Below are 14146 nucleotides of genomic sequence, written 5' to 3'. Positions count from 1 at the left end.
ACCACACGTATTCAAAATCCAAATTTCAGGAACAGGAGTCTTCTTCTTCTCCGCCCAGAAAAAGAAAAAGGAGATTGAAAAGAGCAAGAGACCGGGTTTCTGAAGCGTGAAGGCTATCGTAGCTGGAATATGTACGTTGAACTGCGTGGCGCCAGAGAGTTGATTGCGATATACGATCTCAGCGCTAGATGGGAGAAATTCCTACATACTGGACCTTTAACCGTAGTATTTATTCCCCTATTTATTTTTCTATTTTTTTTCCATTTCTTTTTTTTCTTTAAACTTTCAAATTTATATTTGCATTTAATTTAATTTTTTTTATATCAATGAATTAATGCCTACATGTATTTATTCATATTTTTGGTACTTTTAATGGCATATTCATTTTTTTTTTTTTTTTTTTTTTTTTTTAAGCTTATTTACTTTATAGTTTTGAAATGGGACTTCCACAAGTTGCAGGACGTAGCTTGTTAATGTTAAGGTGTGCAGGAAACCCAGAATGCACTGATTTGGTCATTCAAAGGTTAAAATAGGATTGATTGCCTGAGTTTGAACTGGGCTAAATTTAGTCTCTACAACAAATCTTTGTTTTTGTCTTTTATTTACCTTGTGTATTAATTCCCGTATCTATTTACTTTAATTTTCCCATTTATTTATTTTTATTGACTTTTAAATGTATTTATTTATTTTTTTGCATTTTTTTTAATCAATTAATGAATGCCTACATGTATTTCTTTATTTTTTTTACATTTCTGGTAAATTTAATAACTATAAAGTAATTTATTCATCAAAGCATTTATTTATGTTTTATTTTGGCAGACTCTGTACTCTATCATTTTATGCGGGGTTATTATATCAATGCTTTAAGCTTACGTTTTGAATTGGTGACCTCCACAAGTTAACATGTCAGACACTTTTAGTCTATTATAAATAATATTTTCTATCTTCTGCAGCTCATCTCATTTTCAGGTTGTACCTTCAGGTTGTAAACATTAATTACGCTGCCACAAATCCTTCTTTCTCAGGCAACAAAACATAATCACACATCTGAATTAACTTGTGGAGTTATAGTTATTTTTTTATTTTTATTTAAATTGCTTTAATGTTTGCCTGGGTCCAGACCTTTGAGTCCACCCACTCCACCCAGTTGACTGATTGGTCTTGTATTGTGACATGACATCGCTGCGGTCTCGATAAGCCGTCTAAATATTGGCCAACGTTGTATCCTTTGTTTTTACTTTGCTCCGCTCCACTTAACCCCAGTAAAACCAGCGTGTTGGCTTGGCTACGCATCGGTGTCGACATAAAATTACGTTAGATTCAGACGCGTAGGATGGTCTCTAGTGATTGGTTAAGGAAAATCGAAATGTATTCTCATTTAAACCCCCCAAAAAACACCAAATCAATGTTTACTGGAATTTCCATATGCACTTTTGAATCCAGAGTTGTGTTTTGTCAGATGAGCTGAGCCTGAGGCAGGGTTAGCACCATTGTATTGACTGAGCAGTTCATCTGGGGTTTGGCCTCAGCTGATCCTGAATCAGTGGCTTTCTAATCGGACGCAAAAAAAGGAGAATTGGAGAACAGAAACTGGAGCCATTGATTTCTACCCCAGATAATACTGGATGTTACAGGAAAGAGAAATAAAATATATGTAAAAGAGCAAAATCGTACTGACGTGAGAAGGAAAAGAATATAACCAATCTCTCCATAAATAACATAATCAGCCCTTCTAACCGAGAGGAGGGGGGATCCTGGAAGTGGGGCACTGTGGGTGATGTAGTCCGGGTCACATGGCCAGAGCTCGGGCCTTGGCGGCTGCTGCCTGCGCTCTCTGCACGGCTCCCTGGCTGTTCTCCCTCCTCATCAGCTGGTTGGTCTCAAACAGGCCCTCCTGGCCGCCGCCACCGCCCGAAAACGTCAGCACTCCTGGACCAGACAGATCTCTTGTGACATATTTCATCAAAGCAAACAGGACACAGCGAAGACTCTGACATAACAAAGGTTCAGGGTTTCTCCCAGAAAAGTTGGACGAAATCGCAAAATTTAAAAAAGCTTTAAAACAGATTCCATAGGGCCCTTATATGAAGTCAGTGCTAAAAGCTAACTGGACATTTGGAAATATGACAGAGCCATAAAAAAGAAAACTGTAGTTTTTAAAAACATCTTAAAATATATTATAAAAATACAGTAATTCCCCGTGGCTTAGGCATGGTGGGGGATAGTCTCGCTTTGCCAGACCTTCCACAGCGCTGCGGAGGAGGGTCTGGCTAATCCACACATCATTCCGGGATGGGAGAAAAACGTGCTCTGGTTTATTGGCATTTCTTTAAACCAAAACGATACTTTTTTCTAATGCCCATTTTATAAAACAAAAAGAAATGACAGCATTACTGCACAAATCTTATCATTTATTTTTCAGCTCCTACTCCTACTCTCTGTGCGTAACGTAGAGTTTTTTTTCTGCTTGTCTCTACGTCATGTAACGTTAGACAGCCAGTCACCAACATTATTAGATTTTGGAAGAAGCATGCTGCGTGCTTATTGGCTCACTCACGCTGATCAGATTTACTAATTAGTAGGGCTGTGCTCGATTGAAGAAATTCTTAGTCGACTAACACTCATTCAATTGTATTGACTAATCGATCGGTTGATTTAATCGACAGATCTGTAAATCTGAGTTTCTTTGCAAAGAGTCATGCAAAAGCACCACTTTAATTCTTGTGTTTATCAGAGATGTGCTCGGAAGTTTCTTGGAAGTCATTCAGCATGAAAAAGCATAAAACGTGACTAATCAACTAAAGAAATCTAAGTTGACTAAGACCAAAGCGACCGATTAGTCGACTAATCGACTTAGAGGGAGCAGCCCTACTACTTAGGTATCAAAATTGGGTATTGAATGCCGAGGCATTTGTCAATAATCGTTACTTTGTTTAGAGGCAATAAGAGCCTAAAAAGTACTGAATTTGATACCCAGTCCTACATCTGACTTCTTCCTTCTTTCAAATAATGGGTTATTGTTAACTGATACCTGAACTTGGGTTAATGTTCAACTAAAAACTCCATAAAAACATTTAAAAATGAAGCCCTTCCTTTAAAACACTGCTCACCCCGCCTCCTGATTTCAGGTTGTTAGATCTCTCAACCTAAAGGAATCTTTATGTTCCATCTCTATTTTTACAAGCATGAAAATGAACCAGTTGTCATGGTGACATGAATAAAAACGTGTTGATTACCTCAGAGACTCAAAAGCCTAGACACACACACACGGGGGACTCCAGTCCAGACAATTAACACGTTTCACTGTTTAGTATAATTAAAAAAGTATTTAAAACATTTGGTATCAGAACAAAGAAGAGAGAGAGAGACAGAGAGAGAGAGAGACCAGTTCTATAGCAATGTGTGAGATAAAAAATTAAATACATATTATTCCCTAAATGTGTGAGACGTGACACAAACTTTTAATTATCAGAATCATAAAATAAATAAAAACATTAAAATGAAGCAATTAAAGGTGCCAAATGGAGATATTGAAATTAACCTTAAGAAACCTTCTTGTCTGATGCTTCATCCTCCTGTTAGTTTTAAATGTTTACTTTCAGGGATGATTACCTGCATCACTGCACTCAAACGTTGGAAGAGGTACTCAGATAGGTAGCAATAGCACAGTGTAGAAATACTCCGACACAAGTTAAAATCCTGCATTTAGTAAAAAGTATAATAAGTGCAAGTACATTTTACTTAAGTAAAACTACTAAAGTAGACTATGCAGAATGGCCCATGCTCGATGGTGTTTTAAGCCCCCAATGTCTCCTTCCAGGCAGCGCTGCGACCGTTGACTTCAAGGCACCTAACCCTAACCCTAACCCTAATGCGTTTTAGCCCAAACCTAACCCTTGCCTAATCCTAGTGCCTTCCAGGCAGCGCTGCCTGGATGGAGACGTTGGCGGCTTAAAACACCAGAGCTGCCAACTCTCACACATTGGCCGTGAGACACATGCATTTGATTGGTTTCACACGCTCACACGCCACACCCCCGATTTCTCACGCTGAAGTGTCAACCCGGTCAAAAAAAAAGAAAGAAGTGTCAAACCGGTCGCAATATTACGAATCCCACTATGGCCACGCCAAGACCCGCCCTACGCAGCAGCTCGATTGGTTGGGATTAGGCATTTCACCTCGAGTGGTTAAGGTTAGGGTTAGGGGATTGGTCAGGGGATAGGACCTGTACATGTAAGCATGGACGCCTGGCCAATAGTAGTGTGTAAATGCTACTGAAGGGCGGGTCTTGGCGTGGCCATAGTGGGAAGAAAATATCACAATACGGTCGGTCAAATGCCTGAAAGATGAGTTTATGTTTATCTATAGAGCTACCTGTCGAGCCGCTCGTGATCGACTAGTTATGCTTTCAGAGACGGTGAGAGGGTTTTTTTTTTTTGAAATGTCGCAAATGTCCCAGGCGCATTCCCCCGGCTTCAGGTATGCTTTGAGTATTACAGACCCGTCTGTCGCTTTGTGTCCACTCTCTCAGAGGTGAGCAGCGCGGCTGGTAAGTGTAGCAACTTCAGTTCATTTTAATGGACTCGCTCTGCTGTGGGCAGTGACGCGGTGCGTCCGTGCTCTACCTCTGATGAAGAGCAGCGTACAGCCGACTCTAAACTTTGTCAGAGACCAGAGACCCAAATGGGTCTCTGTGTCGGTCAGACGGTCTGAATGAGATACTACCATATCAGCAGAGCAACGACATGCACAGCAGACTATTACAACTCTCCAAATTTCGGAGAACACAGATGGGAGGAGGTTTATTTTGAATTTGCACAAAGTTGTAAAATAATCTGATGTAACACATCTGAGCTATTGAAGTCCAGGGGTTTATAAATTAATTAAAATGACTTAATGTATGATTCACATGAATAAGTGCCACATGCACTTTTTAAACTTCCCCAGAAAAAGACGCAAAAGAGGAGGGAAGAGTAAATTATTGACACAGCAGACATGACGTTAAATTAGAAAAAGTTGATCTACTAGACTAGAGAATAGTTGAAGTAATACAGAATGCCTGAGGTCCTTATTTTTATATATTTTCAATTGTTTCCAGCATTAATTGATGTAGAAAAGGGTAGAAATAGGTCCATAAAAATCCAGTGTTTAATGCTCAAAATTATGTCTTCTCACAAAATCTGGAAACAAAACCGATGCCATTTGGTTGCCAGGCCATGCAGCTGTGACTGGTCCAGATGTTTGTGCCAGCTCACCTCTGTGCATCTCTAAATGTAACTGTAAATAATACATTAAATGTTTCATAAAATGAAAAAATAGTCTTTCTTTTTCCAAAAGAATTACATTAAGTGGGGCACAGAGGACAAGGGCCAAACATTACTGGGCCTTGGCACAAAAAAAGTTTGAGAAAGGCTATAACACATGCACAAAATGAGCCATGCTGTGTCTTTTGTCTTGCTGTTGGTATTTTTCAGTCCAGTTTCTGCTGGACCTTTTGGTGGGGAGAGGCCTTGTTTGAAGAATGATTTTCACTCACTGCCTAATCTAATGAGATTTGGTCTTTGGCCACCAGTCCCCTTGGTACCCAAAAAATGGTTATTTCTATTTATTTAGTTTTAAAGGATTAGAATGTATGTAAATCAGTGGTTCTCATTCTTTAGAATTTCAGTGGTCCTAGTAGATCCCTTTGGTAGACCAATGTTAATTTAACTTTGGGTCCCTGGTCCCTACACTGAGAAGCATTAGTGTGTGTGTGTGTGTGTGTGTGTGTGTGTGTGTGTGTGTGTGTGTGTGTGTGTGTGTGTGTGTGTTGTAGTAGTAGTAAAGAGAGAGAAGGAAGTTTGCGTGAGGTGGACCTGGTCACCACAGACCCAAATCTTCTCAGCTGTTGCTACTGTCATATGCTGCACTGTCTCTTCATGTAGCACATTATGTTTGGCACATTGTATGGGTCACTTCTTATAGCATAACAAGGTAATACAATGTGTATCATCAAGTGATGACTGATTAACAGTAATGTAAATGCTAAATGCCCTAATACCTGTTGAGACTACAACAATGCAAATTTTGCAGTTTTGCACATATCATGTAAGACTCGATTTCTCCATTTCTTTGCACAAAACTCTCCAGAAAGTGCCATTTAATGGTTTATTTTTAAAACAAATCCCGGGGGGGCATACCCCCGGACCCCCCTAGGGAGAACCCCACCACATAACAAATCACAATTTAAACCCTGACAGTAATGATGCTGAATGAGCCAAAGACATTTGCTTTGTACGTAGAAAAAGTTTGGGTTCGCCCCACCAAATCTCACTCCAAGGTTTGGGGAAAAGTTGGCAGCTCTGAACACAGATAAACATGGCCCATTTCAGAATAATATAGTTTATATTATATTATTAGATTCTAATTATTGATCAATTCATATACTTTCAAAATTAGAACCCTCTTTATCAGCGGAAACATTATACCAGAGACAGTTTAGAATTGAGACGGCCCAAGGAGTCATGCCTCTAGGAGACTAGCGGCAGCTCCTGAGTGTCTTGATTCCAATAAGACAAGCCAACGTGATCACAGATCATGAGCGATTCTTTCGCACCCATAGTCATCCAAAATAAATACTTGGACCTATTTCTTACAAGCCACGTATCTCCTTAACATTGGGACACTAGAATTGCATTTTTCAGACGGACACATCAGGAGAAAATTAACTTAGTTCGAGACCCGTTCCTGTCTCAGGAAAACAAACTCTCGCGAGATCTACTAAGGTAAGCTAAAGCCAACTAACCGTCGCAAACGCCACAGATGTCTTCTTAATTCTAAACTTGGCTTTCAGCTGTGTAAGTATCAAATGTTAGAAAATATAAATACACTATGCAAATATAACTTTTTATATGATGTGATACACTTTGAAACGAAGCCACGCCCACTTAGGAGATAGGAAGTGCGTACCGTTCATAAATATAGCTGCCTATAGAGACTTTTGATTATACTTAACTTTATATGCTGCTGGGTAGCTTGTGATTTCCCCCGGGGATCAATAAAGTTGTATGCTAATCTATAATAACACATCATAATTTATCTGTTGATTGTGATTGTGAACTTGTTATTAAATAATGATCTGAATCTCCAAAGTAACTAAAGTTGTCAGATAAATGCAGTACAGTAAAAAGGAGAATATTTGCCTCTGAATTGTGAAGTAGAAGATTAAAGTGGCACAAAATGGAAACACGTAAGTAAAGCACAAGTACCTCGGAGTTGTACTCAAAGTACACTACTTTAGTAAATGTACTGTATTAACCCCTTTGTGAGGAGAAGGAGTTGAGTAGTGTAGTCTTACCGTAGCCGTCCACGCATCCGCCTTTAAACTCGCCCTCAAACCTCATCCCGTCGAAGCGAGTGAAGACGCCGGCGCCTTGAAATTTGCCCTGTACAAATTCACCTTCATACCTAAAAAGAAAAATTCACATGAACACCCGTTTTCACGAAGAAAAACAACTTAAAGTCCAGTTATTTGGACTGATTTAAGGATGAAGGACAAGAGTTGAGAGAACGGCGAGGAAGGACATTTTTTAAAAGCAAAATGAAGGTCTTTATAGTGACATGAGTGATAATTGAGGTTTTGGTCTACATTGTAGCAACATTGGTCTTGAATGTTTGGAATTTTAGGTATGAGAGTGACAAATGGCAATGAAGAATTAGTCAACTAACAACTCAACAGATGGCCCTGAACAGGCACGGACACTTGAACATCCACAGCTGTACTTGAACATTGAACTAAACAAAGAATGAAAAACTCCAAAGTAGCACAAATCTGAATTGGGGAGGAATGTTTTCAGGCGAGGTCACAGTGTAATTTCTGAATATTAATAGAAGAAAAGTATAGCTCTGAAATGATATTAGAGCAACAGAGAACTTCTTCAAAAAACGTTCAAAATTCAAAGGGCTTTACATAAACTGTTGAGAGATTATCAAACACTTCTGAGTTTTTTTTTAATCCACACACCACACACTTTTTAGCTTCTGTTTTTTTTTTTTAACACTCAAAACTTTTCTGAAGCTGATAAACTAAGTTCTTCATATTCTGAACCAGTTTGTTTTATTATATATATATATATATATATATATATATATATATATATATATATGTCTTGCGGCTGTAAGCAGTCCAAAAAAGTGCTGCCGCGAGGGACTAAACACTGGGAGGTGAAACAAACAGCCAGACCCAGTTCCAATGATTTCTTCTTTCACGCGTAAAATACAACTAGAACTGCAGTTACCGAACTTAAAGTTACTTTGTGATGCGAATAAGTGCGTGAGTGCGATCAACAGAAAGTGTTTGCTCCCAGGCTCACCCCTCTCTCTCTCAAAGCCCAAAAACCTGGTGAAGCAAACACATATACTGTTATCACTTCCGCCCTAGTCTATATCCACGACGTTCCACTTCTGGGATTGCTCCGGTGCCGCAGGAAATTCCATCGGATGCGTGTCTTTTCGCCGATGTCCGTTGCCTTCCTCTTTCTTTGTGTTGGCGTTCTAACCTCCGGTGGATTTGTGAGGACTATGGTTAACTGCTCCTCAGATCTCTGCAGGGTAAATCCAGACAGCTAGCTAGACTATCTGTCCAATCGGAGTTTCTGTTGCACGACTAAAACAACTTTTGAATGTACACGTTCCACCAAAACAAGTTCCTTTTCCCGAGGCTATTTAGCAGCGGCACTGTGCGGAGCTTAGCGCCGCCCATGACGATTGTGATTGGTTTAAAGAAATAGAAATAAACCAGAACATGTTTCTTTCCCATCCCGGAATGCTGTGTGTACTCGCCACACCCTCCTCCGCAGCGCTGTGGAGGAAGGTCTGGCAAAGCGAGACTACTTCTGCCCAAACCCCTGGTGAACTCGCCCACCACCAACTATATCGGTGCATAATATAATAATCACTGAATAATATAGTAATTGAGACCATAAACAAAAATACAGGAGAAACGTGGCTCCTACAAAAGACATGCGGCCATCTGAACCCACTTTTAACCACCTCGCTGTTTCGGACATCATTAGTCTTAATGATTGACATTCTTTATATACTGTTAGTTACTGGGGAAACTTGTAATCAATGAATCATAATTCTATCAACCAAAAACACCAAATATCTGTTATCAGCTTCTAAAATATGACAATTTGTTGCTTTAATTTTTAAAGTTTTTTCTTAAAATCTAAAATGTCTGTGAATCCAATATATTATTAGCATATATAAATCAGCGTATTTGTGAAAAAACAAACACTGATGATAGCCTACTGGCCTATAAGTAAGGTAGTCACAGAAACAGTTTATCCTAAAGATTAACTCTGCCACATTTAAGTTCAACATTAAAACGTGATTTATAAAAACATGGCAACAATTATTTAATAGCTAAAAAGGTATGTATAAAGGCTTTAGGCCGCTCTATATGTTATTGTAGGCCCAGTTTAATATGCAACTACATTTTATACAGTATATGCAGTAGGGGTCCCTGCTCCGTCTCTCTTTAAGTTAAGGGGTCCTTGACTTAAAAAATGTTGAAGACCCCAAAACGATTCATCGATTCAACAAAAATAGATTAGAGCCTATATTAAATGATAATAAAAATCACAAAAATAGTCTCCCTCCATGACTGCAGCAGACACCTGACACCAAGCAGAAGGTTTGCCAAAAAAAATGAATTCATTAAAATTTTTGAGAAACTTTCTGGCTAAAAATTTGTTACGTTTAGGGAAATGGCGGACCCAGAAATGCAGAGACAGCAGGGCAGCGGTGAGCTTGAGGATTTAATAAAAAAATAAAAAAAATACAATACAACAAAAGGAGTCCTGAAGACAGCAGGCAAAATTAGTTCCAAAACATACAGGAAGCCAAAAGAGCAGGAAGAACAACAAAAACTGGAACACCGAGACAAAGGGGGAGACTTACACACACACACACTCACACACACAATACAATGATCTGACAGCAGAGGTGACGAGGGTGAAACAAGGGACAGGTGACGCGAGGGCTCAGGAACAGGTGAAACACATCAGGGTGGGCCAGACGATCACAAAGGTGGGAAAACACAAGGCAGGAAGTAAAACATGACATGACACGGGACAAAACAGACTAGAAAATAAAACAGGAAACTGAAGAGGTATTGAACTGGCTACTGTAATATTAGTTTCGAGCCTCCAGATCATTTTTCTAAAAAGGCCAAGGGTGCGGTGAGCAGGAAGTGAAGCACAGACCTGGAGCTGTCGGGGAAGACCAGCACCCCGCAGCCGTTGAAGAGGCCGTTCTCAAACTGTCCGGTGTAGCACGTCCCGTCGCTGAAGGTCAGCTGTCCCAGGCCATGACGCAGACCTGCAACACCAAACACACACACACAGCTGAGCTCGCTCCTTCAAATCAGCTCTTTATTTAAAAAAAAAAAAAAAAAAAAAAAGACTTGGCTTTAAACTCCACAGGTGAGATATGGAAGCCCCAAGAGGCTCATAAAAATCTCAAAATGTTGCCAGAAAGATAGAACAACCGGAAACAGGAAACGATAAGAATGGGCAGAAAAACTAACTGGGCGTGATGATAATAATTACGAAACTATCAAAAAGTACTCAGGGTTTCGCCGAGTGTATTGGCCTAATTTGACCCCCATCAGACCTAACCCACTGGAAAATTATTATTGTTAAAGCTACAGTTTGTAGTTTCTGTCGCCCCCATGAGGAATTTGTTGGCACGTCCACATGATACAAGCCTCATGTGACCGCGCACGTGCCCCCATCCCTCCTCCACGCAGTTGCTAGTAACCAAGGAGGACACGGAGGATTAAAATAACATGACGGACTCTTCAGAAGAGGTCATTATCTTCACTTGAGCTTCTGCCCGTGAAAGTCACCGGACGCCAGAATCTTCTGAACATAGCCGTACTGAGAAACACAGAGAGAGTTGTGTGGAGCTGATGGTCTGAATTAGCTTTGTAGCAACTCGTTTGGCAACGGCTTGAATGTAACGGATGTTCATTAATATCAAAAAGTTACGCACTAAAGCTTTTATCTATTTTTAAGACGTTTTTTAAAACTACATTTAGCCTATAGAGGGCGGCTCGGTTGGAAACTTAGACGTAGTCATACTTGTAAATCTCCAGTTAGCTTTTAGCGCTGACTTAATGTAGGATAATGTACGGCATCTCTCTCATAGCTTTTTCAAATTCTTAATTTTGCAATTTTTTTTTCTTTTCTTTGGATGATTATGTTATCACAGAAACTACGTTACTGCTGCCATCAGTCTGGGACTGTCTCCTCGACGAAAAAGACATTTGCCACCGGGCCTAACAACTTTTCTGGAGGAAACCCTGGTACTAAACCAAAAGATAGAGTGGGCGATCATCCTGTGTGAAGGCAAATCTTTCAGTGAAAATGACACTGTAAAGTAAATTAAAAGCAAATATTTATCACAGAAAAATACACAACTATTCTATTTAACTGGGAATAATTTTCCCCATGTGTGTTGAATGGAGCTCAGTGTAACCTCCAAGCTGACAATAATCAGTTATGAAGTAAAATAACAACTGAATGATTCCAAATGCATGGAAAAAAACTAAACTTTGATAATACATGGATCTATTTGGCGTTCTAAGATATTTCAGTTTGTTTATGAACGGATGACATTGAAAATATCCCGTTTCTATAGTACAGACAAAGCTTCAGACCATGTTTTATAAAGGACACGGGGCATATCGACCACAGCCATGTTTTGAGTCCCACACTGGGACTTACCCAGCCGATTCACTGGTTTGGGGCATTTCTTAACGGGACTGCCTGGAACGTCCAATTAAAGCACAATCCTGATTGGCAAAGATTTTTCACATGGGTACGATCAAATCAGTGGTCTGTGCCTGTTTTCACAAATCTGATGTAGAATTATTTTTATGTTTCTCTTTTTCAGTTTTAGAAACAAATTGAAAAAACATTTGTGAATGAGGCCAGATGTTTTGAGAAATCCAAAGTGCATTTCCCCCTTGTGTGTGTCTGATTTGACGTTTTTGATGCTTTTTTCTACATTTTTTATACTTTTATCCACATTTTTGTTGCCTTTTCTGATGTTTTTGTCGGCTTTTTTTGACTTTTTAGTTTCCTTTCTCAACATTGTAGTCGCCTTTTTCAGCGTTATTGTCCCTTTTTAATACATTTCCCCCTAGTGCTTGTCTAAATGACAGATGATGGGTTGGGACAAGTAAAAAGGCCTTTTGCAATAATCAATGCACGGAGATAAAAGAATGTAGAATGGTCTCTGTGTCTCTTTAAAAGTTAAAAATAGATCATATTTATATACATAATGAGGCTAATAATGGGAGTGTAAATGCGGAAGCATGTCAGCTTGATTGACAGGTTTCTCAGCCACTCCGTGTCAGCATGTGGTGTTCAATGCTGGCTCAGCTTCAGCCTGTTGTACAAACGTTCTCCCTTGAGATGTTTTAACTAACCCAAACCACAAGCTTCAAAATGTCCCTTCAGAAATAATAATAATATAATAATACATTTTATTTGGAGGCGCCTTTCAAAACACCCAAGGTCACCTTACATTAGATAAATATATGGGAAATATCACACACGCTACGCCCGTGTTTTTCTACAGCTTTTCCCGTGCTTGGTTGGTGTGAAGATACACAATGAGCACAAAAAAGCAAGTAAAAAATCCAATAAGCTTCGGACAAGTAAAGAGTTTAATCTCAGCATGAATACCACATCAAAGAAGTTCAGACGCTTACTGAAAGGCAGGTACAGTATTATTCTAACGCAAATGTTTGAGCTAGCAGTTCAGGAGAATCCTGAATCTCCTTAAAGCCTTCTCTCTTTCTCTTTTGCCTCTTCAAATGTTCCCACAGAGGTAAGACCTAATTTTCCCCCTCTAATTCTGCGACTAAATTCCAGGAGGAGGAGCAGGAGGGTGGCAGTCGGAGGAGAAAGGGAAGGAAAAAATTGAACATTTCTCCATGCCAACATCTATTAGCGGGCCCAGCGGGACATAGCGGGAGAAGAACTGGATGTGAGGCACGATTGGAAACGGGCGGAGGAGGTCCTGGGTTTCCTCGTAGCAGCCGCAGGCGAGGGAAAGGATTTATTGTGAGCTCGCCAAGTGGCATGAGGAGAGAAGAGAGAAAGAAAGATCTGGTGTGTGTGTGTCTGTGTGCGTGTATGTGTGTGTGTGGGTCTCTGTTCGTGCGTGCGTGTCTCTCTCTGTGTGTCTGTGTGTGTGTGTGTGCGTATCTCTGTCTGTGTGTGTGTGTCTGTGTGTCTGTGTGTGTCTCTCTGTGTCTCTGTGTGTGTGTGTGTGTCTGTGTGTCTCTGTGTGTGTCTGTATGTGTGTCTCTGTCTGTGTGTGTGCGTATCTCTGTCTGTGTGTGTGTCTGTGTGTGTCTCTGTCTGTTTGTGTATGTGTGTGTGTGTGTGTGTGTGTGTGCGTATCTCTGTGTGTTTGTGTCTGTGTGTCTCTGTGTGTGTGTGTGTGTGTGTGTGTGTGTGTGTGTGTGTGTGTGTGTGTGTGTGTGTGTGTGTGGGATCCCTAAAGGCCCTGACATGGTCAGGCGTCATTCCTAGTTGGGGACCCAGTCTGTGGGGACCTAGTTTGTGGGGACCTAGTCTGTGGGGACCCAGTCTGTGGGGACCCAGTCTGTGGGGACCTAGTGTGTGCTGAACAGCCAATTCATCTGATTGACTGTTCAGCTTGGTCAAAACTGGTCAAAAATTATGTTTGCATGTTCCTTCTAAAAACACACAGGTTTCAAACTATTGGAATGACTTTTTTTTTGCACATTCTGTCCATAAGATGGCAAACGTAGCCTTCAACGAGATTTACATAACTACTTGTTTAGGCATATTTATTCCAACAATAACACGTCTTTTAAAAGATCTCTACATACCTACACATAACAAAATAAACTAACGTTAATAAACTAATATCCTACACCATGATATTTAATATGAAGACCGTAATAGACCTCTCTCGGCGCCCTCTGCACCGCTAAACACAAGCAAGCAAGCTAGCTTACCAGCCAGCCGGCCAGCCTCTAAATTAGTAAAATGTAGGAACTTAATGTTTAATTCACACGCTCTTGTCAAATCTGACGAAAGCACATTGCTATCGCCGGATG

The 14146-nt window shown here is 40.1% G+C and overlaps 1 protein-coding gene across 6 annotated transcripts in view; it reads right to left on the bottom strand.

The window, feature by feature from the left end:
• The window catches only part of LOC114573504 (MORN repeat-containing protein 4), a 30626-nt gene that overhangs the window by 832 nt on the left and 15648 nt on the right, over positions 1–14146 (bottom strand). For 5 of the 6 annotated variants that reach the window (XM_028605773.1, XM_028605764.1, XM_028605748.1 and 2 more), the window contains exons 3-5: positions 10248–10362; positions 7337–7446; positions 727–1929 (exon numbers count right to left, since the gene is read on the bottom strand). In XM_028605773.1, the coding sequence (XP_028461574.1) occupies positions 1790–1929; positions 7337–7446; positions 10248–10362 (365 nt within the window). In that variant the 3' untranslated portion in view covers positions 727–1789. Of the gene's footprint in view, positions 1–726; positions 1930–7336; positions 7447–10247; positions 10363–14146 lie in introns of those variants that run through there. The other variant, XR_003694908.1, reaches the window with a different exon arrangement.

The sequence above is a fragment of the Perca flavescens genome, chromosome 2, assembly GCF_004354835.1.
Source record: "Perca flavescens isolate YP-PL-M2 chromosome 2, PFLA_1.0, whole genome shotgun sequence".
NCBI lineage: Eukaryota > Metazoa > Chordata > Actinopteri > Perciformes > Percidae > Perca > Perca flavescens.
The sequence above is the reverse complement of the archived record's forward strand: the minus strand, read 5'-3'. Positions and strand labels throughout refer to the sequence as shown.